Consider the following 20,519-nt stretch of genomic DNA (forward strand, 5'->3'; position numbering starts at 1 on the left):
AAGGACAGGCCAGCAATTAAAAATGTGAATGAGTACATCTCCAAAAATGTTACAAATCGCATCTATTTCATATATGAAGGTCTGGTACATCTGGTATTTCTATAAGCACTGACCTGCAGGGCATTCTTGCTCAGCAGTAAACTGTACAGGCAAATAGCTCCCTGTCTCCCTTTCTCTGCAAACTGTGTAATCAGGAGTTTAAGGAGATAACAGTAACAGGCTCTTTACTGCAGACCGCTGATACTGGTGTTTTATTGCCTATTTTTACTGACCTAATCACTGGCTGAACGTCTAGTCCCATTGGATGATACACTTCTTCCAAAATTCACGCCCCATTCCTGTTCATTTTGTGATTGTAGAGTGTGGCTTATAAAATGGCTGAGTTATTTTGGGGATGTGGCTTATTTTTGAAACTGTGACCTACCAATTCTGAAGGGTGTTCCAATTCTCTCTCAAAAAGAAAAGGTAATCGATAGATTTTTTAAAAATGTGTACGCTGTGCTTTGTGGCATCTTCCCAGTAAGAGGCTAAAGGTCTAATGAGAAGTCATATGGAAATTGGGCTGTTTATTCAGATTAATGACTAAAGATTGATGACTAAAACACCACAAAAAGTTAATAGAAGATGCAAAGAGAGACCTGAAAAAAATAGCACAAATACAGAAGTGAACCTTCTTTCAGTACTATAATAGCAAGAAGACTGTCAGCAAACAGGCAAGAACATTAAAAGATGCAAATGGCTTGAAACTAAAGGTGTGAGCAATGTAGTAAATAATCTGAATGCTTAATTTCTCATTGTATTCCCAAGGAAAAAGAGGAACAATGTGCCCTTCACTTCCCAAAAAGTACAAAGGCAAAATTCAAGTATTCAAAATAAATCAGAGACTTGTCCCACACAAGCTGAAAGAGTTTAAAACAGATAAATCCCTAGGGTTTGATGATATTTATCACAGAGTACTGAGAGAGACTGCTGAGAAGACACATAAAACAGTGAGAATCATTACAAGGGAGGTAATGGACACTGGAGAGGTATCACTAACAACAAAATGCATCTACATAATGCATTTAACGTACTAAAACATTTCACAGGAACATTACCAAACAAAATTTGACACCGAGCCACATAAGGCGATATTAGGGCAGATGATCAAAGCTTGGTCAAAGAGGTAGGTTTTAATAAGCATCTTAATGGAGGAAAGTGAGGAAGAGAGGCAAAGAGGTTTAGGGAGGGAATTCCAGAGCTTCGGCCCTTGGCAGCTGAAGGCACAGCTGCCAATGGTGGAGTGATTAAAATCAATGGTGCTCAAGAAGCCAGAAAGGGAGGATTGCAAACAATGTTCCCTATAAACTGCACGGGTACACAGCTGTGCAGCAGTCAGGAATGTGCCATGCAGGGGACTAACAGGCTGCACACAGCGGTCCCTTTAATATGTGCATATACGTGGCCATTAGCAATCTTAAAAGGACTGCACAGTGCAATAAATGGGTCACGCACAACAAAGGGAGCATTGAGTGCAGATATCTTAGACGGTTGTAGGGCTGGAGGAGGTTATAGAGATAGGATGGGGAGAAGCCATAAAGGGATTTGAAAATGAGGATCAGAATTTTGAAATTAAGGCATTGCCCAACCAGGAGCCAATATAGGTCTGCAATCACAGAGGTGATGGGTGAATGGGACTTGCTGCAAGTTAGGACATGGGAAATGAAGTTTTGGATGACCTTAAGTTTATAGTTTCTAAATTGGAAACTGGAAATGGTGTGCATAATCAAAAAGAGAGGCAAAAGAGCTTTTTCTTATCAGATGTCATTTTGAAGATTAGCCATACAACAATAATCTAGCAGACACCAGTCAACATGACTTTACACAGCTTTGATTCTGCCTGATCAACCTCCTTAATTTCTTTGAAAAAGTGACAACCCAAGTTGATTGTGGTAAAACCAATGGTGTTGTGTATTTAGTCAGCCAAAAGGCATTTGGTTTGAGAGGTAATGGCGGGTGGGAGGAAATATTGATCGGGTAACCAGGGCTCAGTATTGGGGCCACATCTGTTCCCAATTTATATTAATGACTTGTATTCATAAATTCAATGCAAACTGGTCAAATTGTAGGGGAGATGGTGGCATATTGGTAATGTCACTGGGCTAGTAATCCAGAGGCCTAGGCCTAATGCCTGAGGGACATGGGTTCAAATCCCACCATGGCAGATGGTGGAATTTAAATTCAATTAATTAAAAATCTGGATTTGAAAATAGTCTCAGTAATGATGCCATGAAGCTATCATCGCTTGTCATAAAAACCCATCTGGTTCACTAATGTCCTTTAGGGAAGGAAATCTGCTGTCCTTGCCTGGTCAGACCCACAGCAATGTGGTTGACTCTTAACTGCCCTCTGAAATGGCCTAGAAAGCCACTTAGTTCAAGGGCAATTAGGGATGGGCAACAAATGCTGGCATTGCCAGCGACGCCCACATCCCATGATAGAATGAAAAAAAAACTGACATGAGATATTAAACTGGGAGTGGCAGTGAATTTAAAAAGAACAAATTTACAGAATGAATTAAACGAAGTAAGTGAGTGAACTAAAAGAAATGGTAGATGAAATTTAGCAAGGAAATTTAACCCTAAGAGCAGGCGAGTTTGTGTCGGGTGGGAGGTTGAAGTGTTAAAAATCTGAATCCCAACCCCAACCTGCCTCTAATCCACACACTTCCAGTTTTAATGGAGGGGGGATGGGGAGCAGACAGCCAACCTGTTCCCAGGAGACAGGTTGGCAATTAAAATATTACAATGAGGCTGACAGCCCCATATTGATACACGATTGCAAATTTTACTCTTGCAATCCAAGTTTTCGGGGCAGCTAAAGGGAGGTGAGGGCTGCTGGATCCAGGAGATAAGTGCCTTTACACGTCACTGCTTGATCCAGAGTACCTGCCTCGCCTAACCCCCATAATTCAACCCTTTGTTATCCTCCCACCTCCCACACAAAACCTCTGATCTCACCCCTAACCCTCTGATCTCACATACTGCCTCACCGCCACCTTGGATAACACAGGCCTTTGATCTCCCACCACCCCTCAGGGTTCTGTACATAGGAAAGAAAAGTAGGCAGCGTACAGAGAATAACCTGAAGCCTCAGACTTCACTGAGGTGACCACATGGACTGATTAAAAACAAGTGGTGACAGCTATGCCCTGTGCGCAGATCAGGTGCAGCACCTGACGCCCAAACACTGGTATATATTGCACCTGTTTTACAAGATCAAAAGCAATTTCTCCCCTATATTTTGCACGGTTGGCTTCAATAAATGCTTTTGAAAGAGATTTCGGGGTCTTACTAGACATAATTAGTCAACATTTCCAGCCAATGCAGAGTAGCAATCACCAAAGCCATATTGAATAGAATATTGAACGACATCGGCAAACTGTAGAATACAAGTTTTAGAAAATTGTGGTCAAACAGCACAGTGCTCTGGTCAGACCACCCCCCGAGTACTGTGTCTAGATCTGGTCGCCGAGAAACAAAGGAGACATTCAAGTGCTGGAGGAAACACTAACCTCATTAACGATAATGAAAAGTAGCAGCCAGTCGGAAGAACCCTTTAACACTTCTCAAGCAGCTAACAAGCTACTTACCAAGTAGAAATGTTGAAGGGCTTGGTAATCCAGCTGTGGCATGTGGAACTGTAATATAAATGGCTGAATGCCAAAAGAAAATATTTGAGTTTACTTGCCAGGCATTGGAGGCCTGTAGCAACATTCCTAACCTTCCTGGCTTAAAGTGCAGCAGAGAAGATTTCTGATGCTGGTAGCAGTTTCTACACAGCAACAGAATCAACTAATCTTAACAATGTTTTTTGCATTTAGAATTTTTTTCAGGTTGCACAATTTAATTTCCAGCAAAATAAAAGTGCAATATTAAACTTCCAGAGGCATTTTATCTGATCAGTGATGTCAACTTAAGAATACTGATCCCACAACTCTGTGGCCTGCGATCTCGTCAATTGCATCATGATCACGCCTAGCGAGAACCATCATCATTGACCCTCATGGACTGTCCAGGATCTGGTGGAGACTCCAATTAGCAAGTGCCCTGAGCACTGATCTGTCCAAGGGTTCTCCTCCACCAATAATATGCTATGTCCCACTGAGGGCCCAGGACACGGGGACTCCTAATGTAGAGATGGTCACCTCAGCCCAGTATCCCTCGTATGCTGATCTCCATGGGGTTTGAGATGGGGCAGGTTCACACCACTAGGCCATTGTAGAATTCTCGATTTAAGACCGGAATCCACATATCTGGGTCCTGACCATAATTCCAGCTGCTCCAGCATGCACCTGTCAAAGTTATGGCAGGAGTATATCAGAAGGGCTACGGATTTTCTAACGTAATTATTTTAGAGGTACAAATTGGAAGAAAAATATTTTTTGAAACTCCTAAGATTGATACTGTATTCCAAAAAAGAAATCTCATTTTTAGTTACTCTACTTATTCAACAGATTTTTTTTGGCTGACCTTACCCCCAACTGCAGTAAACTCCCATCTGCATGATGGTTTAATATGAAGATCAGACTTTAAAGTTCTGGCCATCTTCAAATTGTCAAAATTTTTGTGACTGCAAGTATTTACGTGGGAGTGTTGGTCGGGCAGGATTTCAGGGTGGGAGAACTCTTCTGTACTAATTCTAGTAAAATTGTAAATGCATTCCTAACAAGATATTTACAGTTTTACTACAATAAGTGCACAGAGGCAATGTCCGCCCAAGGTTGCTTCCTGTAGGCAGTTTCCATATCCAAGTAACCAGTATCAGGAATGTGGCTGCATCCCCCATATCATTTGATGAATGTCTGGGACATGCACCATCTGCACTGATTTTCTTTACTGTGCAAGGAAATTGTATCAAACTTGAAGTGGCATGAAGCTCAGGTTTTTGCCTTTAACTATCAGCCACGATCTGCACAAGAATTGAAGCCTCCAGCTTCAGTATTACAATCACAGGCCTCTGTTGGCTTTAACAATGTACCTTCCAGCAGCAGGAAAATGTATTTTGCTCTGTTATTAGTATGTCCATCTCTCTATCAATCAATGATCATAGGAACATCGGAGCAGGAATAGGCCATTCAATACTATCATGTCTGATCATCCACTTCAATGCCTTTTTACATCACTATCCCCCTTTCCCTTTATGTCATTAGTATTTAGAAATCTGTCAATCTCTGCTTTAAACGTACTCAATGACTGAGTTTCCACGGCCCTCTGAGGTAAAGAATTCCAAAGATTCACAATCCTCTGAGTAAAGAAATTTCTCCTCATTTCGGTCCTAAGTGGCTTCCCCCTTATTTTGAAATTGTGTCCCCTGGTTCTAGACTCCCCAACCAGGGGAAACATCTTAGCTGCATCTATCCTGTCTATCCCTTGAAGTATTTTGTAGGTTTCAATGAGATCACCTCTCATTCTTCGAAACCCTAGAGAATACAGGCCCAGTTTCCCAATCTCTCTTCAAAGGACACTCCTGCCAAGTCTTGTGAACTTTCGTTGCACTCCCTCTATGGCAATAATATCCTTCCTAAGGTAAGCGAACCAAAACTGCACAAACTTCAGGTGTGGTCTAACCAAGGTTCTATACAATAGAAACAAGACTTCACTACTCCTGTACTCAAATCCTCTTGCGATAAAGGCCAATATACCTTCTTAATTGCTTGCTGCACTTGCATGTTAGATTTCAGTGACTTATTGACGAGGACACCCAGGTCCCTTTGTACATCTACACTTTCTAATCTCTTACCATTTAAGAAATATTCTGCACATCTATTCCTTCTACCAAAGTGGATAACCTCACATTTTTCCACATTATATTCCATCTGCCATATTCTTGCCCACTCACAAAGTCTGTCCAAATCCCCTTGAAGCCACTTTGCATCTTCGTCACAACACATATTCCCACCTAGATTTGGGTCATCTGTGAACTTAGAAAAACTACATTTGTTCTCCATATCCAAATCATTGATATATATTGTGAAAGTTGGGTCCCAAGTACTGATCCTTGTGATACCTCACAAGTCACAGCCTGCCAATGCGAGAATGCCCCATTTATTCCTACTCTCTGTTTTCTGCCTGTTAACCAATCCTTAATCCATTCCAGTAATATTACCTCCTGTCCCATGTGCTTTAATTTTGCTAACCAACCTCCCGTGGGGGATGTTATCAAAAGCCTTCTGAATATCCAAGTATACTTGATCCGCTGACTGCTCTTTATCAGTTCTGTTAGTAACATCCTCAAAAAACTCCAGCAGGTTCATCAAACATAATTCCCATTCATAAATCCATGTTGACTATGCCCAATCAGATCATTATTATCCAAGTGTCCATTTATCACATCCTTTAGAATAGATTCTAGCATTTTCCCTACTACTAATGTAAGGCTAACAGGTCTGTAGTTCCCTGTTTCATCTATCTCCCTTCTTAAATAGTGTGGTAACATTTGCTACCTTCCAATCTGCAGGAACCATTCCAGAATCTATAGAATTTTGGAAGATGATCACCAATGCATCCACTATCTCCATAGCAACCTCTTTCAACACTCTGGGATGTAGAATATCAGGTCCCGGGGACTTATCAACCTTCAGCCCCATTAATTTCTCCAATACACCCTTCTTACTAATACTAATTTTCTTCAGTTCCTCATTCTCCCTAGTCCCTTGGATCTGTAATTCTGGGAGATTTCTTGTATCTTCCTCAGTGAAGACAGACACAAAGAAATCATTTAGCTTCTCTGCCATTTCTCTGTTCCCCATTATAAATTCTCCTGACTCTGCCAATAATGGACCCACATTTGTCTTAGCCAAATGTTTCCTTTTTACATACCTATAGAAGCTTTTATAGTCTGTTTTAATATTTTTTGCTAGCTTATGTTCATATTCTATTCTCCCTTTCTTTCCCAGTTTCTTCGTCCTCCTTTGCTGTATTCTAAAATCCTCCCAATCCTCAGGTTTACTACTATTTCTGGCAACTTTATAGGCGTTTTCTTTTAATCTTATATAATCCTTAACTTTCTTTGTTAGCCACAGTTGACTGACTTTTCTTTTTGGGTTCTTGTGCCTTGAAGGAATGTAAATTATGTAATAATTTTTTAAAGTCTATCCATTGCCTATGTATTGTCATACCTTTTAATGTATTTTCCCAACCCACCTCAGCCAATTTGTCCCTCATACCTTCATAATTTCCTTTGTTCAAATTTAACACCCTGGCTTCAGATTGAACTACCTCACTTTCAAACATAATGTAAATTCTATCATATTATGGTCACTCATCCCTAAAGGTTCTTTTACAACAAGATTATTAATTTGCGCTTTCACATTACATAATACATCTAAAATAGCCTGTTCTCTAGTCAATTCCTCAACATACCGCTCTAGAAAACCATCCCTGACACACTCTAGAAACTGGTCCTCCACAGCATTATTGCTCATTAGGGTTACCCAGTCTATATGCAGATTGAAGTCACCCATGATTACTCTATTACCCATGCTATATGCTTCTCTTATCTCTTGATTAATACCATGCCTCACACTACCACTATTGTTTGGTGACCTAGAAACAACTCCTACCATGTTTGCTGCCCCTTGCTGTTCCTTAGCTCCACCCAGAGTCAACATTTTGTTCTTCCAATCTGAGATCCTCCCTTACTAATGTACTGATCCCATCCCTTATTATCAGTGCAAGACCACTTCCTTTTCCTTTTTGCCTTTCCTTCCTAAATGTTGAATATCCTTGAATATTCAGTTCCCAGTCTTGGTCGCCCTGTAGCCACGTTTCTGTAATGGCAGTTAGGTCATACCCATTTACCTCTGTTTGTGTCTTTAAATCATCTATCTTTTTGTGAATGCTGTGTGCATTCAGGTAGAGTGCCCTTAGTTTTGTCTGTTTGACAATATTCTGCATTCTAATTTTGTTTACTTCGCCTGCCTTCTAATTTTGCTTGCTACTTTTCTACCTCCTGTTACCAGCTTTACTTCCTTCCAATTGGAGCTACCCTTTAGGTTCCCATCCCCCTGACAAGCTAGTTTAAACTCTCCCCAACAGCACCAGCAACCTCCCTGCGAGGATATTAGTCCTGGTCTTGTTAAGATGTAACCTGTCCAGCTTGTACAGGTCCCACCTGCCCCAGAACCAGTCCCAATGCCTCAGAAATCTGATGGCCTCCCTCCTACACCAATTCTCCAGCTACGTGTTCAATCGATCAATCCTCCTATTCCTACTGGGAGTAATCCTGAGATTACTGCTCTTGAGGTCCCGCTTTTTAGTTTCCTTTCTAACTCCCTAAAATCTGCTTTCAGGACCTCATCCCTCTTCCCACCTATGTCATTGGTACCAATGTGGACCATGACCTCTGGCTGTTCACCCTCCCCCCAAAAGATGTCCTGCAGCTACTCTGTGATATCCTTGATCTTGGCACCAGGATCATGCCAGCAAAACCAAAAAACATACCTGATTGGATTCTACAGACTTAATTTGTTAGAGGCTGAGGTCTATTTATTTTGTATTTTAATTCACTGTACAATGTGAATGCTGGGGGTGAAACTGGTTTACACTGGCAGGACAAAACAAGCTTGTAGCGAATCGGCAGCCAATTGTTCTTGGTGCTCGTTTATATTTTCCATTGACTTGGAGAAAATATTGCCAAGATTTTTAATTTCAAACAAAATAAAAGTGACAGTGAGATTAGGAAATGAGTCTCGAAAAGAAGTATGAACTATCGTTCTATGAACTTCAGTGGAAAGCAGATTGGGCGCACTGAAAACAATCGGCTACCGCTTTGCTACGAGCCCATTTTGCACTGCTGGTGTAGATCAATTTCACCCTTTGGAAAGGTTATTCAGGAAATCTACATTCATCACATTTTATAGGAAAACATTCAACTACTTTCAAAATAATATTTTTGCAATATGAAAGGTAATTTTGGGTCAAGAGCTCATGCATGACCAACTACAAAATCAAAGTTCTGATGGAAGGTTATTGATCTGAAACATTCAGGCTGAATTTTAACCTAAGCCACCCATCAGGGAAGTGGCGAGTTTGGGTAGAACACAAGTTTTACACTCCGCCGATTGTACTCTCCATTGAAGGAAATGGGGAGTAATACTGGGTGGGTGTGAAACTGGGCTTCCACTCGATCCCATCGGTTTCCAGCCGGTGATTTAGGTTAAAATAACCTCTGTTCACTCTGGTTCTCTCTCCACAGATGCTGCTGGACCTGGTGAACATTTCCAGAATTTTCTGTTTTTAATTATTATAAAATAATGTTCACTCGAGTACTGGATCAAACTTTCAAAAGTTAAAAAAAAAATCAGAGGTTGGGGAGAGCAGGGGTGGGTGGCAGGTCTCTGACCCCCCACCACCTGATCTAGGAGAATAGATCTTGGGCCTGCAGCACTATCAGCCCTTTCAGAAATATCTAAATCTTCTCCTGCTGACCAGTTGCTTCTAAAGGCAAAATAGAATAGCCAATAAAGATGAATTTGCTAACTAGCTTAATCAATATGTTTTATCTTACTTTTGCTTTTTCAACTCTTGCCATATTTCTTTTTTTTCCCCCAAAATTTACTTTATTCATAAAAATCTGTAAAATATGCATTACAAAACAATTCAAAACAGCACAAAGTTGACAAGCCAAAAGACTTGTAGGTTGATAGGTAAGTTGGCCATTATACATTGCCCCTAGTATAGGTAGGTGGTAGGGAAATATAGGGACAGGTGGGGGTGTGGTAGGGAATATGGAATTAGTGTAGGATTAGTATAAATGGGTGGTTGATGGTCGGCACAGACTCGGTGGGCCGAAGGGTCTGTTTCAGTGCTGTATCTCTAAACACTAAAAAAAAAACTAAAAACTAAAAATACAGTTTTCTTCAATACAGGAGTGAGTTGCCTCACAACCCTTCCTTTCCATTTTATGTGCCATGTACATTTTATAGCAAACCCATATTTGGTGTATACAGCCTGGGGGGTTTCCTATGGGTTCAGCCCCTCAGTTCACTTTGGTGGGAGGACCTTACACAGTGGTCTTTCCCCATTGAGCCTTCGCAGTGGCTGCCCCAAGCTTAAGTGCATCCCTCAGCACGTAGTCCTGGACCTTGGAATGTGCCAGTCTGCAACACTTGGTCGTGGACAACTCTTTGCGCTGGAAGACCAGCAAGTTTCGGGCAGACCAAAGAGCGTCTTTCACCGAATTGATGGTCCTCCAGCAGCAGTTGACGTTTATCTCGGTGTGCATCCCTGAAAACAGCCTGTAGAGCACAGACTCCTGTGTTACAGAGCTGCTTGGGATGAACTTCGACAAAAAACACTGCATCTCTTTCCACACCTGCTTTGCAAAGACACGTTCCAGAAGGAGGTCGGCAACTGTCTCTTCCCCACTGCAGCCATCTTGAGGGCAGCGTGTGGAGGAGGCGAGACTCCAGGCATGCAGGAAGGATCTGACGGGGAGGGTCCTTCTCACCACAAGTCAGGCTACATCTTTGTGCTTGTTTGAAAGTTCTAGTGATGAGGCATTCTGCCAAATGACTTTGGTAGTCGGCTCAGGGAGCCATCCGACAGGATCCACCATCTGCTTTTCCCGTAGGGCCTTGAGGACATTCCGTGCAGACCACTGCCTGATGGATTGGAGGTCAAAGGTGTTTTCCCGCAGAAACTTTTCCACGAAGGATAGGTGGTACATCACGGTCCAACTGGATGGACCGTTCCGCAGCAATGTGACCAGACCCACCGTTCGTAACACCGGGGACCGATAGAACCTCAGCACGCAGTGACGCTTGGTGTTTGCGCACTGGAGCTCTACGCACAGCTTGATGCAGCCGCACACAAAGCTGGTCATCAGGATGAGGGCGACGTTGGGTACATTTTTCCTGCCCTTATCCAGAGGTTTGAATATCGTGACCCTCCGGACCCGGTCCATTTTGGATCTCCAGATACAGCGGAAAATGGCTCGGGTGACCGCCACGGCACAGGAGTGGGGTATGGGCCAGACCTGCGCCAGATACAGCAACAACATGAGCGCCTCGCACCTGATGACCAGGTTCTTACCCACAATAGGGAGAGATCGCTGCTCCCACATGCTCAGTTTATGGTGTACCCTAGCTACTCGCTCCTTCCAGGTTTTGGCACACGCCCCAGCCCTTCTGAACCATATCCCCAGCACCTGCAGGTAGTCTGACCTGACGGTGAAGGGGACAAAGGATCGGTCGGCCCAGTTCCCTCATGTTGTCGTCTAAGACCTCTGTGATAGATGACAGGAAGGACTGGGAGGCTCTGCTGTCCGTGGGCTTCGCGTCATAGAGCCCAGCATAAAAGGATTTGCTGATCCTTAGTATGTCGGACTGCGAAGACCTTACCGAGCCATCCTCTTCCTTCAGGCTTCTGATCACAGAGCTCTCTGTGTGTACCTTTTGGAAGAAGTAACGTGAGCACGTCTCATGCTGCTCAATGGAGCGGACTCTGGACCGGAAGATGATCTTGGAGGCCTCCGTGGCAAAGAGCGAGGCCTGTTGGCTCTTCACCTCATGGAGGTCCTCCCTGACCTCGACCCCCATCGACTGCAGCGAGATTTTGAAATCTTTCCTGGAGTCGGGACATTTCCCTCTGTCTCTCTCTCGCCCTCTGAACACCTTTGAAGATAAAGAACCTCCTGATGTTCTCCTTGATCGCCTCCCACCAGTGAACTGGAGACTCAGAGGGGTTTCACAGTTCTCCAACCTTTGTAATCACTTTTGAGTTCCTCAACGTTCTCTGGGGTTAGCAGTGTAACATTGAGCTTCCATGTCCCCCTGCCAACCTGCTGGTCGTCCTGTAAGTGACAATCAGCCAGTAAGAGGCAATGGACAGAGAAGAACACCAACCTGACGTCGGTGGATGTGACCATGACAGCACGGGACACAAACAGGACGTCAATCCTGGAATGGGCAGACCCGTCCGATCTTGACCAGGTGTATTTACGCTGCGCTCCGTCTGCAGGTTTGCTGAAGACGTCGTGCAGCTTGGCATCTTTTACTGTTTCCACTAGGAATCTGGATGTAGCGTCCAGTTTGCTATCGTCGCTGTTGGATCATTCAGCTGCATCGATAATGCAGTTGAAGTCACCGCCTAGAATGACCGGCCTGGACACCCCAGCAGCAGTGGGAGCTGCTGGAAGACGGTCAGACGCTCGCTGTATTGAATCAGGGAGTACAAGTTGATCAACCGGACCAGAGCATTGTTGTACATTACATTTGCTACAAGGAGGCGATCGCCCACCACCTCCTTAACTTCGGAGATGGCGATGTTACCTCCCTGCAGCAGAATACCCAGGCCGGAGGAACAGCAATCATTACCCCCTGACCAGATCGATGGCCCGTGGGGCCACCATCGCAACCACTGCCTGTAGGTGCTGAGGTGTGGTATTGCACACTCCTGCAGAAACAGTAGGTTGGCTTTGACCTTAGCGAGGTAGTCCAAGGTGGAAACACATCGCGTTGTGGATTTAATGCTACGCACGTTAATTGAAGCAATCTTAATACTCATTTTTAAGTTAGTTGTTGCTTCCCACACCAGTTGTCCTCGCTAGTCCTTCGGTATGTTCCTGCATACCCATATTGTATGCAAGCTTTTTCACATTTGTTGGGCTCAGAAACCCCTCCTAGTTTCTCATGGGGGGTTTGTTCCGCTGGGGTAACATCAGGGGAGTCTTATAGGCAGCGTGGCTTGGGCTGTCCTCTGCTGTTGGTGTCTTTTCCCTCTGTTCCTCCTCGAAGACATCACTGCTCCCGGCTTCCCGGAGCTGGAGTGTGTCCGACACTTCTTTGCTCTTGGTGTCCCGGAGCTGGGATGCATTGGGCATGCCACTAGGTTCGGCGCTTTGGGTTTGGGGCGCGCTGGGCCCATCACAGCTTCCAGTGCCCCGGAGCTGGGGGTCTTTATCTTCCAGCTCCTTTGAGTTCTGTCACTTCTTTTGCAGGTGCCGTTGTTCCGGCCCTTCCTCGTCCAGTGAGGAGGAGCTGCCGTAGTCTGTCTCAGACGGTAGCCCCCTCCTGCCATTGGTTTGGGTGGTGGCCTGTTCCTTTTTTGGAGGTTTTTTCTTTGTGGCTTTCTTTTGTACCAGTTGCCACTCACCAGTTTGTCCATCTGCTGCCTCCTCCTCCATTGACTCAGTCTGTACAGGAGGGGTTTCCGGGTACAGGGTAGGTGTTGGGTCGCTGGTTGCAGCTGCCTCCCCTTTCTTCTCCTTCTTAGGTAGACTTTTCTCACTGCGGGGAGGATTGCTTGTCTCCTTCCCAGCACCAGACGCATTCACCGTTCCTTCTCCCGGCCTTTCCTTGGACCTTGCTGCCTGAGCATAACTGAGGCAGCGTTTGGGGCAGGTTTTGTAGAGGTGGCCTGCCCCACTGCACAGGTTGCAACACTTACTTTGCTTACAGTCCTTGGTCTGATAGCCTTCCTTCTTGCAGTTCTTGCAGATGACTGTGCTGCAGTTAGCTGCCACGTGACCAGACTTGCCACGGGTGTGACAAACTCTGGGCTGCCCCACCTAGACCAAGAAGCCTCAACTTCCCCCGATAGCAAAGCTGGAGGGAGGATGGATGATGGCTCCGTTGGCATCGACCCTCAAGGTCACCTTGACCTGCCGCTTGCTGGTCCAAATCCCAAATGGGTCCTTGATATCAGTGCTGCTGCCAGACACCTCGACGTACCTGGCGAGGAAGGTGAGTACATCCACGACAGGAACATGGGGGTTGTAGAGGTGGATTGTCACCACCAGGTTGTGTTGCGACTGCAGCGTGAAGAGTGGCTCCACTGTGAGGATCGACAGCGGTGCCTGGTTTCCCTTCTCCTTGAACACCTTCAGGAACTTGATGCATCCCACCACGTTCTTGAAAGTCACATCAAAATATCCACTGCTGGGAAGTCCTGCAGGCAGAAGATGTCCGCAGCTAGGAATCCACAGCAATCAATAAGGATTTTCTTAATGATGAAGGTACGGTCGACCGGTGCATCTCCTTTCTTATCCGTCACCACCACCCGAACGGTGTTACGCACTCCCTGGCCTGAGGCTCTAGAATTGATTACAGCCATTTTACTCAAAATCTACTGGAACAGGATCAAAGGCCACTGATTATGGTTTCTTCCTCTGCCAGGATCAGATCTCAGTGTTAGGCACTGTTCGATGTCATATTTCTGACCAATAGGTGGATTTATAATCTCGCCTAGCTCTGCCTGTGCCTGCAATGCTCCTTCAAAATCTTTCCCTTGCACCACTTTATACTCATGCATACTTTTCCACTTGGCCACATATAATGCCTCTACAGTCCTTTACCGCAAGGACTGCAGCAGTTCAAGAAGGCAGCTCACCACCACCTTCTCAAGGGCAATTAAGGATGGGCGATAAATGCTGGCCTAGCCAGCAATGCCCACATCCCCTGAACGAATAAAAAAAACATTCTGCAAAACAGAAATTCCCATTTTGTAAACAAAACTTTCAATTAGCTAAGTCATTGACAGTACTGCAGAATTTTTGCACTCGAGTTATAGGCAATGCTGGCATTTCAGCATATACTGCTACAAAGGTTTTATGTTGGAAATTCCACGATTTTCACCCAGTGACAATGAAGGAATGATATTATATACATAATAAATATAGCCCACGAAGCAAATGCAGATATATTTACAATGATAACATGTCTGCACGAAGAGAGAACCTAGGATCCCATGAGATCCTGGGATGGGGGAGGTGGAGGTGGTGGCAGGGTGAGGGTTGGGTGGAAGAAGTGCCTGCTGTTGTTCCTGCTGAGTATTTCCTGCATTTTTTGTTTTTATTTCAGATTAGCCTCTTTGGTTGTCGCAAAAGCACCTCAAAATATGTGAGCTGTCACATTGTGTCAGAGTAAAACTAATCGATTACCTACTGCAGAGTAAAATGAATTGCTAAAAAAAAGCCTTGATCTTGATATCAAGGTTTTGAGTAAGTTCAATATTAGTGATTTTGAATTAAACTACTTCATCTCAGGAATGCAGTTGTAAGGAAGAAGTTTCTTCATGTTGTTGCACCTGGGTCAGAATCAAGGTTAAACTAACGTCTCCAACTTTGGGTGAATTAATGTGGAATGGGTTGGTGTTTAATGTACTGCTGATGAATAACGAGGGAAAATGTAAGCTTTGGTATAAAAACAAAGTACAAAGAGGTTTCCAGGGTGATTTATGCCTCCACTGGAATGTGGGAAGAATTTTGTTTTTCTTTTCAGCAGTTAAGTGTGCCCAGGTATCCATCATATACTTAGAAAGTTCTTTACCTTAAAAATTTTACAGTTTTAAACTGTTAAAAAAAAATATGGATTCAATTTAAACATTCCACCCCTGGAAAAAAGAACAATACCACACAGTTTGTACAACTTGGCTGATCAAGCTACAGCGTCAAACTGGTAACAGGGGGAGGCAGTGGCATAGTGATAATGTCACTAGACTAGGAACCCAGAGTCCCAGGCTAATCCTCTGGGGGTTTGAATCCCACCATGGCAGATGGTGGAATTTAAATTCAATTAATAAAAAATCTGGAATTAAAAGCTAGTTTAGTGGTGACCAGGAAACCATTGTCGATGTTGTAAAAACCCATCTGGTTCACTAATATCCTTTAGGGAAGGAAATCTGCTGTCCTTACCTGGTCTGGCCTACATGTAACTCTAGACCCACCGCAATGTGGTTGACTCTTAAATGCCCTCTGAAATGGCCGAGCAAGCCACTCAGTTGTATCAAAGTGCTACAAATCTAAGAAAAGGAATGAAACCGGACGGACCACCTGGCACTGACCTAGGCACTGGCAACGACAACGGCAAACCCAGCCCTGTCAACCCTGCAAAGTCGTCCGTACTAACATCTGGGGGCTTGGCCCAAATTGAGAGAGCTGTCCCACAGACTAGTCAAGCAACAGGCCGACATAGTCATACTCATGGAATCATACCTTGCAGACAATGTCCCAGACACCACCATTACCATCCCTGGGTATGTCCTGTCCCACCGACAGGACATACCCACCAGGGTGGCGGGCGGCACAGTGGTATACAGTTGCCCTGGAGGTCCGGACCCCATGAAGTCTCATGGCATCAGGTGAAACATGGGTAAGGAAACCTCCTGCTGCTTACCACCCCTCCCCCCCACCCACCTCGGCTGATGTATCAGTGCTTCTCTATGTTGAACACCAATTGGAAGCAGCACTGAGGGTAGCAAGGGCACAAAATGTACTCTGGGTGGGGGACTTCAATGTCCATCACCAAGAGTAGCTCGGTCGCACCAATGCTGGCCGAGCCCTAAAGGACATAGCTGCTAGACTGAGTCTGCGGCAGGTGGTGAGGGAATCAACAAGAGAGAAAAACATACATGACCTCGTCCTTATCAATCTACTTATTGCAGATGCATCTGTCCATCACAGTATTGGTAGGAGTGACCACCGCATAGTCCTTGTGGAGACGAAGTCCTGTCTTCACATTGAGGGTACTCATCATTGTGTTGTGAGGCACTACCACCATGCTAAATGGGATAGCTTTTGAACAGATCTAGCAATGCAAAACTGGGCATCCATGAGGCGCTATGGACCATCAGCAGCAAAAGAATTGTATTCGACCACAATCTGTAACCTCATAGCCCGGCATATCCCCAACTCTACCTTTACCATCAAGCCAGCAGACCAACACTGCAGGAGGGCATGCCAGGAGCAGCATCAGGCATACCTCAAAATGAGGTGTCAATCTGGTGAAGCTACAACACAGGACTACTTGCGTGTCAAACAGCATAAGAAGCATGTGATAGATGGAACTAAGCAATCCCACAACCAACGGATCAGATCTAATCTCTGCAATCCTACCACATCCAGTCATGAGTGCTGATGGACAATTAAACAACTGACAAGAGGAGGCAGCTCCACAAACATCACCATCCTCAACGATGGGGGAGCCCAGCACATCACTGCAAAAGACATGGCATTTGCATCCATCTTCAGTCAGAAGTGCCGAGTGGATGATACATCTCGGCCTCCTCCTGAAATCCCCAGCATCACAGATGCCAGTCTTCAGCCAATTCGATTCACTCCACGTGATATCAAGAAACGACTGAAGGCACTGGATACTACAAAGACTATGGGTCCTGACAACATTCCGGCAATAGTACTGAAGACATGTGCTCCAGAACTAGCCGCACCCCTAGCCAAGCTGTTCCAGTACAGCTACAACACTGGCATCTACCTGGCAATGTGGAAAATTGCCCAGGTATGTCCTTTGCACAAAAAGCAGGACAAATCCAACTTGCCAATTACTGCCCTATCAGTTTACACCCAATCATCAGCAATAACCTGCTCACTGACTGCCAGGAGTTCACTCAGCTCCTGACCTCATTACAGCCTTGGTTCAAACATAGACAATTGAGCTGAACTCCAGAGGTGAGGTGAGAGTGACTGCCCTTGACATCAAGGTCGCATTTGACCAAGTATGGCATCAAGAAGCCCCAGTAAAACTGAAGTTAATGGTTTCATGGGTGGTCTCCCCACGTGATGGCGGGTCTTCCCGATGCAGGCAAAATGCCTATGGTGGCAGGAGGTGGCCTGTAATTGAACATATGGCATGGCAGCAGGAAGAGGTCTGGTTCCCCTCCCATCATTTCCCCCCGCCATTTTGCCAGCCCACCCACCTCCCAACATGTCGCCAATGGGCCAGGAAGGTTCAGCTCAATGTTTCATTTCTGATTCTGTTGACAATTTTTCAACTGCCTTTTTGTGTCACAACTGAATCCTTTAGCAGAAAATACTGCCTTTTCCTCATCATTGTTTAGGGTATTTTTAACCCATTTTTAATTGTTTCCCCATTGGCACCTATAAAGGTCAGCAACTTATGTTCTCCAAAGCTTTGGAATTGGCAATCTAACAAAATGCAATTATACATACAGTGCAGTAATTTAACTTCTATTTGCACAGAGCTTCTCTTTTAACTTAGAAGCTAGAAATTATTAGCAATGAGACCACACCTATGCTTTGTCAAAATCATTTCAAGCTTTCAACAAAAAGGCACATGAGAAACAGAATATGGAAACCTCAGAATACCAGTAAAAGCATAATATATATATAAAAATACCTACTACAGCACCATGCAATGCTGTGAGATAACACATTAATCATTTCAAGTCAGGCACTCCTACTTAAACAGTAGATTCACATGAAGTCTTTGAAAGATGCCTGATATCACATATCAACTTTTAGCACTGGCCTACTTACCAGTGGTCTGTTTTCATCTTCGTCCTTGTAGTAGTGAAGCTGGTCCCCCTTCAGCACAAACCATCGTGTGTGCCACGTCTTGACAAAGCCACCTTGCTTTCTCAGCCATCCACACTTAATGACATTTTGCCTGCCTCGGATAGACTGGGGACTGTCCAAGGAGCCACTGTGGTCATCCATTATAAGACTAATAGATTTTCCTGGTAAAGAAAAACAACAGCCAATTAGGAACATATAAGTACACGTACATCATCTTGCAGTAAATACCAGACTTTATATTATAGGTTCACATCTATATAATCTTGCTGTGGATGAACCTACTTGCTCATAGGGTGCCAGGATAGGAGCTAACCCACACTTGAAGGTTTATAGAAGTAGCTCCCACCAAGGAAAACAAATGATCATAGATCTTTTCAACTGTGGAAGAAGAATCCATTCCCTGCCTCATGAATGCCAATATTACAAAATCAACGTCAGATTATTTTGCCCTCTTTTGTCCTGTTATTTGTACTCAATGTAAACACCCACCAGTTTCTCTACAAATGCAACTGTCACATACTTCAAATAACTCAAATTGTATCTTCATACCTATGAACATTTAAGTATGTAACATTGATTTACAGCGAAGGGAAATCTGAACATCTCCTGTAATCACATAAAGCATCTCGCCAGGGACTGAAGCTGTGAGCACAGCAGCAGAGGGTCACATAGTAAAACCAGTCCAAATACATGCATTTAATGTAAAATCCATATATTGTTTACCATCCTTATTATTTCAGTTCCTGGTTATGTTATGAGCAACTCTGTTCTTGCAGAAGTCAAATGAGGGAACTGTTCAACCCAGATGACTTTTCTGGGCTTACCCAATTCAAGTGAAACACTTTTTTTTTCGTTTTTATTTGTTCATGTGGTTTGAGCGTCACTGACAATGCTCACATTTATTGCCCATCCCTAACTGCCCTGGTGGTGAGCCACTTTCTTGAATCGCTGCAGTCTGTGTGGTGTAGGTACACCCACAGTGCTGTTAGGAAGGGAGTTCCAGGGATTTTGACCCAGCCGCAGTGAAGGAACAGCGATATAGTTCCAAGTCAGGATGGTGTGTGACTTGGAGGGGAAAATGCAGGTGGTGGTGTTTCCATGCATCTGCTGCCCTTGTTCTTCTAGGTGTTAAAGTTTGCGGGTTTGGAAGATGCTGTCCAAGGAGACTTGGTGAGTTGCTGCAGTGCGTCTTGTAGACAGTACACACTGCTGTTACAGTGTGCCGATGACCGAGGGAGTGAATGTTTAAGGTGGTGGATAGGGTGCCGATCAAGCAGGTTGCTTTATCTTGGATGGTTTCAAACGTCTTGAGTGTTCTTGGAGCTGCACTCAACCAGGCAAGTGGAGAGTATTCCATCACACTCCTGACTTGTGCCTTGTCGATGGTGGACAAGCTTTGGGAGTCAGGAGGTGAGTTACTCGCTGCAGGATTCCTAGCCTCTGACCTGCTCTTGTAGCCACGGTGTTTATATGGCTACTCCAGTTCAGTTTCTGTCAATGGTAGCCCCTCGGATAGTGATAGCGGGGGATTCAGCAATGGTAATGCCATTGAATGTCAAGGGGAGATGGTTAGATTCTCTCTTGTTGGAGATGGTCATTGCCTGGCACAAATGTTACTTGCCACTTATCAGCCCAAGCCTGGATATTGTCCAGGTCTTGCTGCATTTCTACACAGACTGCTTCAGTATCTGAGTCGTCGCGAATGGTGCTGAACATTGTGCAATCATCAGCGAACATGTTTTATCAGTAGATTAAGAGCAAGAGGATAACAAAGGAAAGGGTAGGGCCTATCAGAGATGTACAAGGGAACTTATGTGTGGATGCAGAAGATTTGGGCAGAGTTCTTAATAACTACTTTGCCTCCGTCTTCACAAAGGAGAGGGATGATGCAGCCACGGAACCAGTAGATGTACTGTATTTTGATTTTCAGGAGGCGTTCGAAAAGGTGACACATAAAAGGTTATTGCACAAAATAAGGGCTCAGAGTATTGGGGGTAATGTGTTGGCATTGATTGAGGATTGGCTAAGACACAGAAGGCAGAGAGTCGGGATCAATGGGGTTCGCAAGCCGTAACTAGTGGGGTGCCACAAGGATCGGCCCTAGGGGGCTCAACTATTTACTATCTATATTAATGACTGGGAGGAAGGGACAGAGTGTAGTGTATCCATATTTGCTGATGATACAAAAATAGGTGGGAAGGCATGTT

The 20,519-nt window shown here is 44.5% G+C and overlaps 1 protein-coding gene across 1 annotated transcript in view; it reads right to left on the reverse strand.

Annotated features, from left to right (window-relative positions):
- arhgap24 (Rho GTPase activating protein 24) overlaps positions 1 to 20,519 on the reverse strand; it is a 499,279-nt gene that overhangs the window by 389,849 nt on the left and 88,911 nt on the right. The window contains exon 2 of the mRNA XM_068038864.1: positions 18,274 to 18,473. Within this exon, the coding sequence (XP_067894965.1) occupies positions 18,274 to 18,453 (180 nt within the window). The 5' untranslated portion in view covers positions 18,454 to 18,473. The remainder of the gene's footprint in view (positions 1 to 18,273; positions 18,474 to 20,519) is intronic.

The sequence above is a fragment of the Heterodontus francisci genome, chromosome 1 (genome assembly GCF_036365525.1).
Source record: "Heterodontus francisci isolate sHetFra1 chromosome 1, sHetFra1.hap1, whole genome shotgun sequence".
In the NCBI taxonomy this organism is placed as follows: domain Eukaryota; kingdom Metazoa; phylum Chordata; class Chondrichthyes; order Heterodontiformes; family Heterodontidae; genus Heterodontus; species Heterodontus francisci.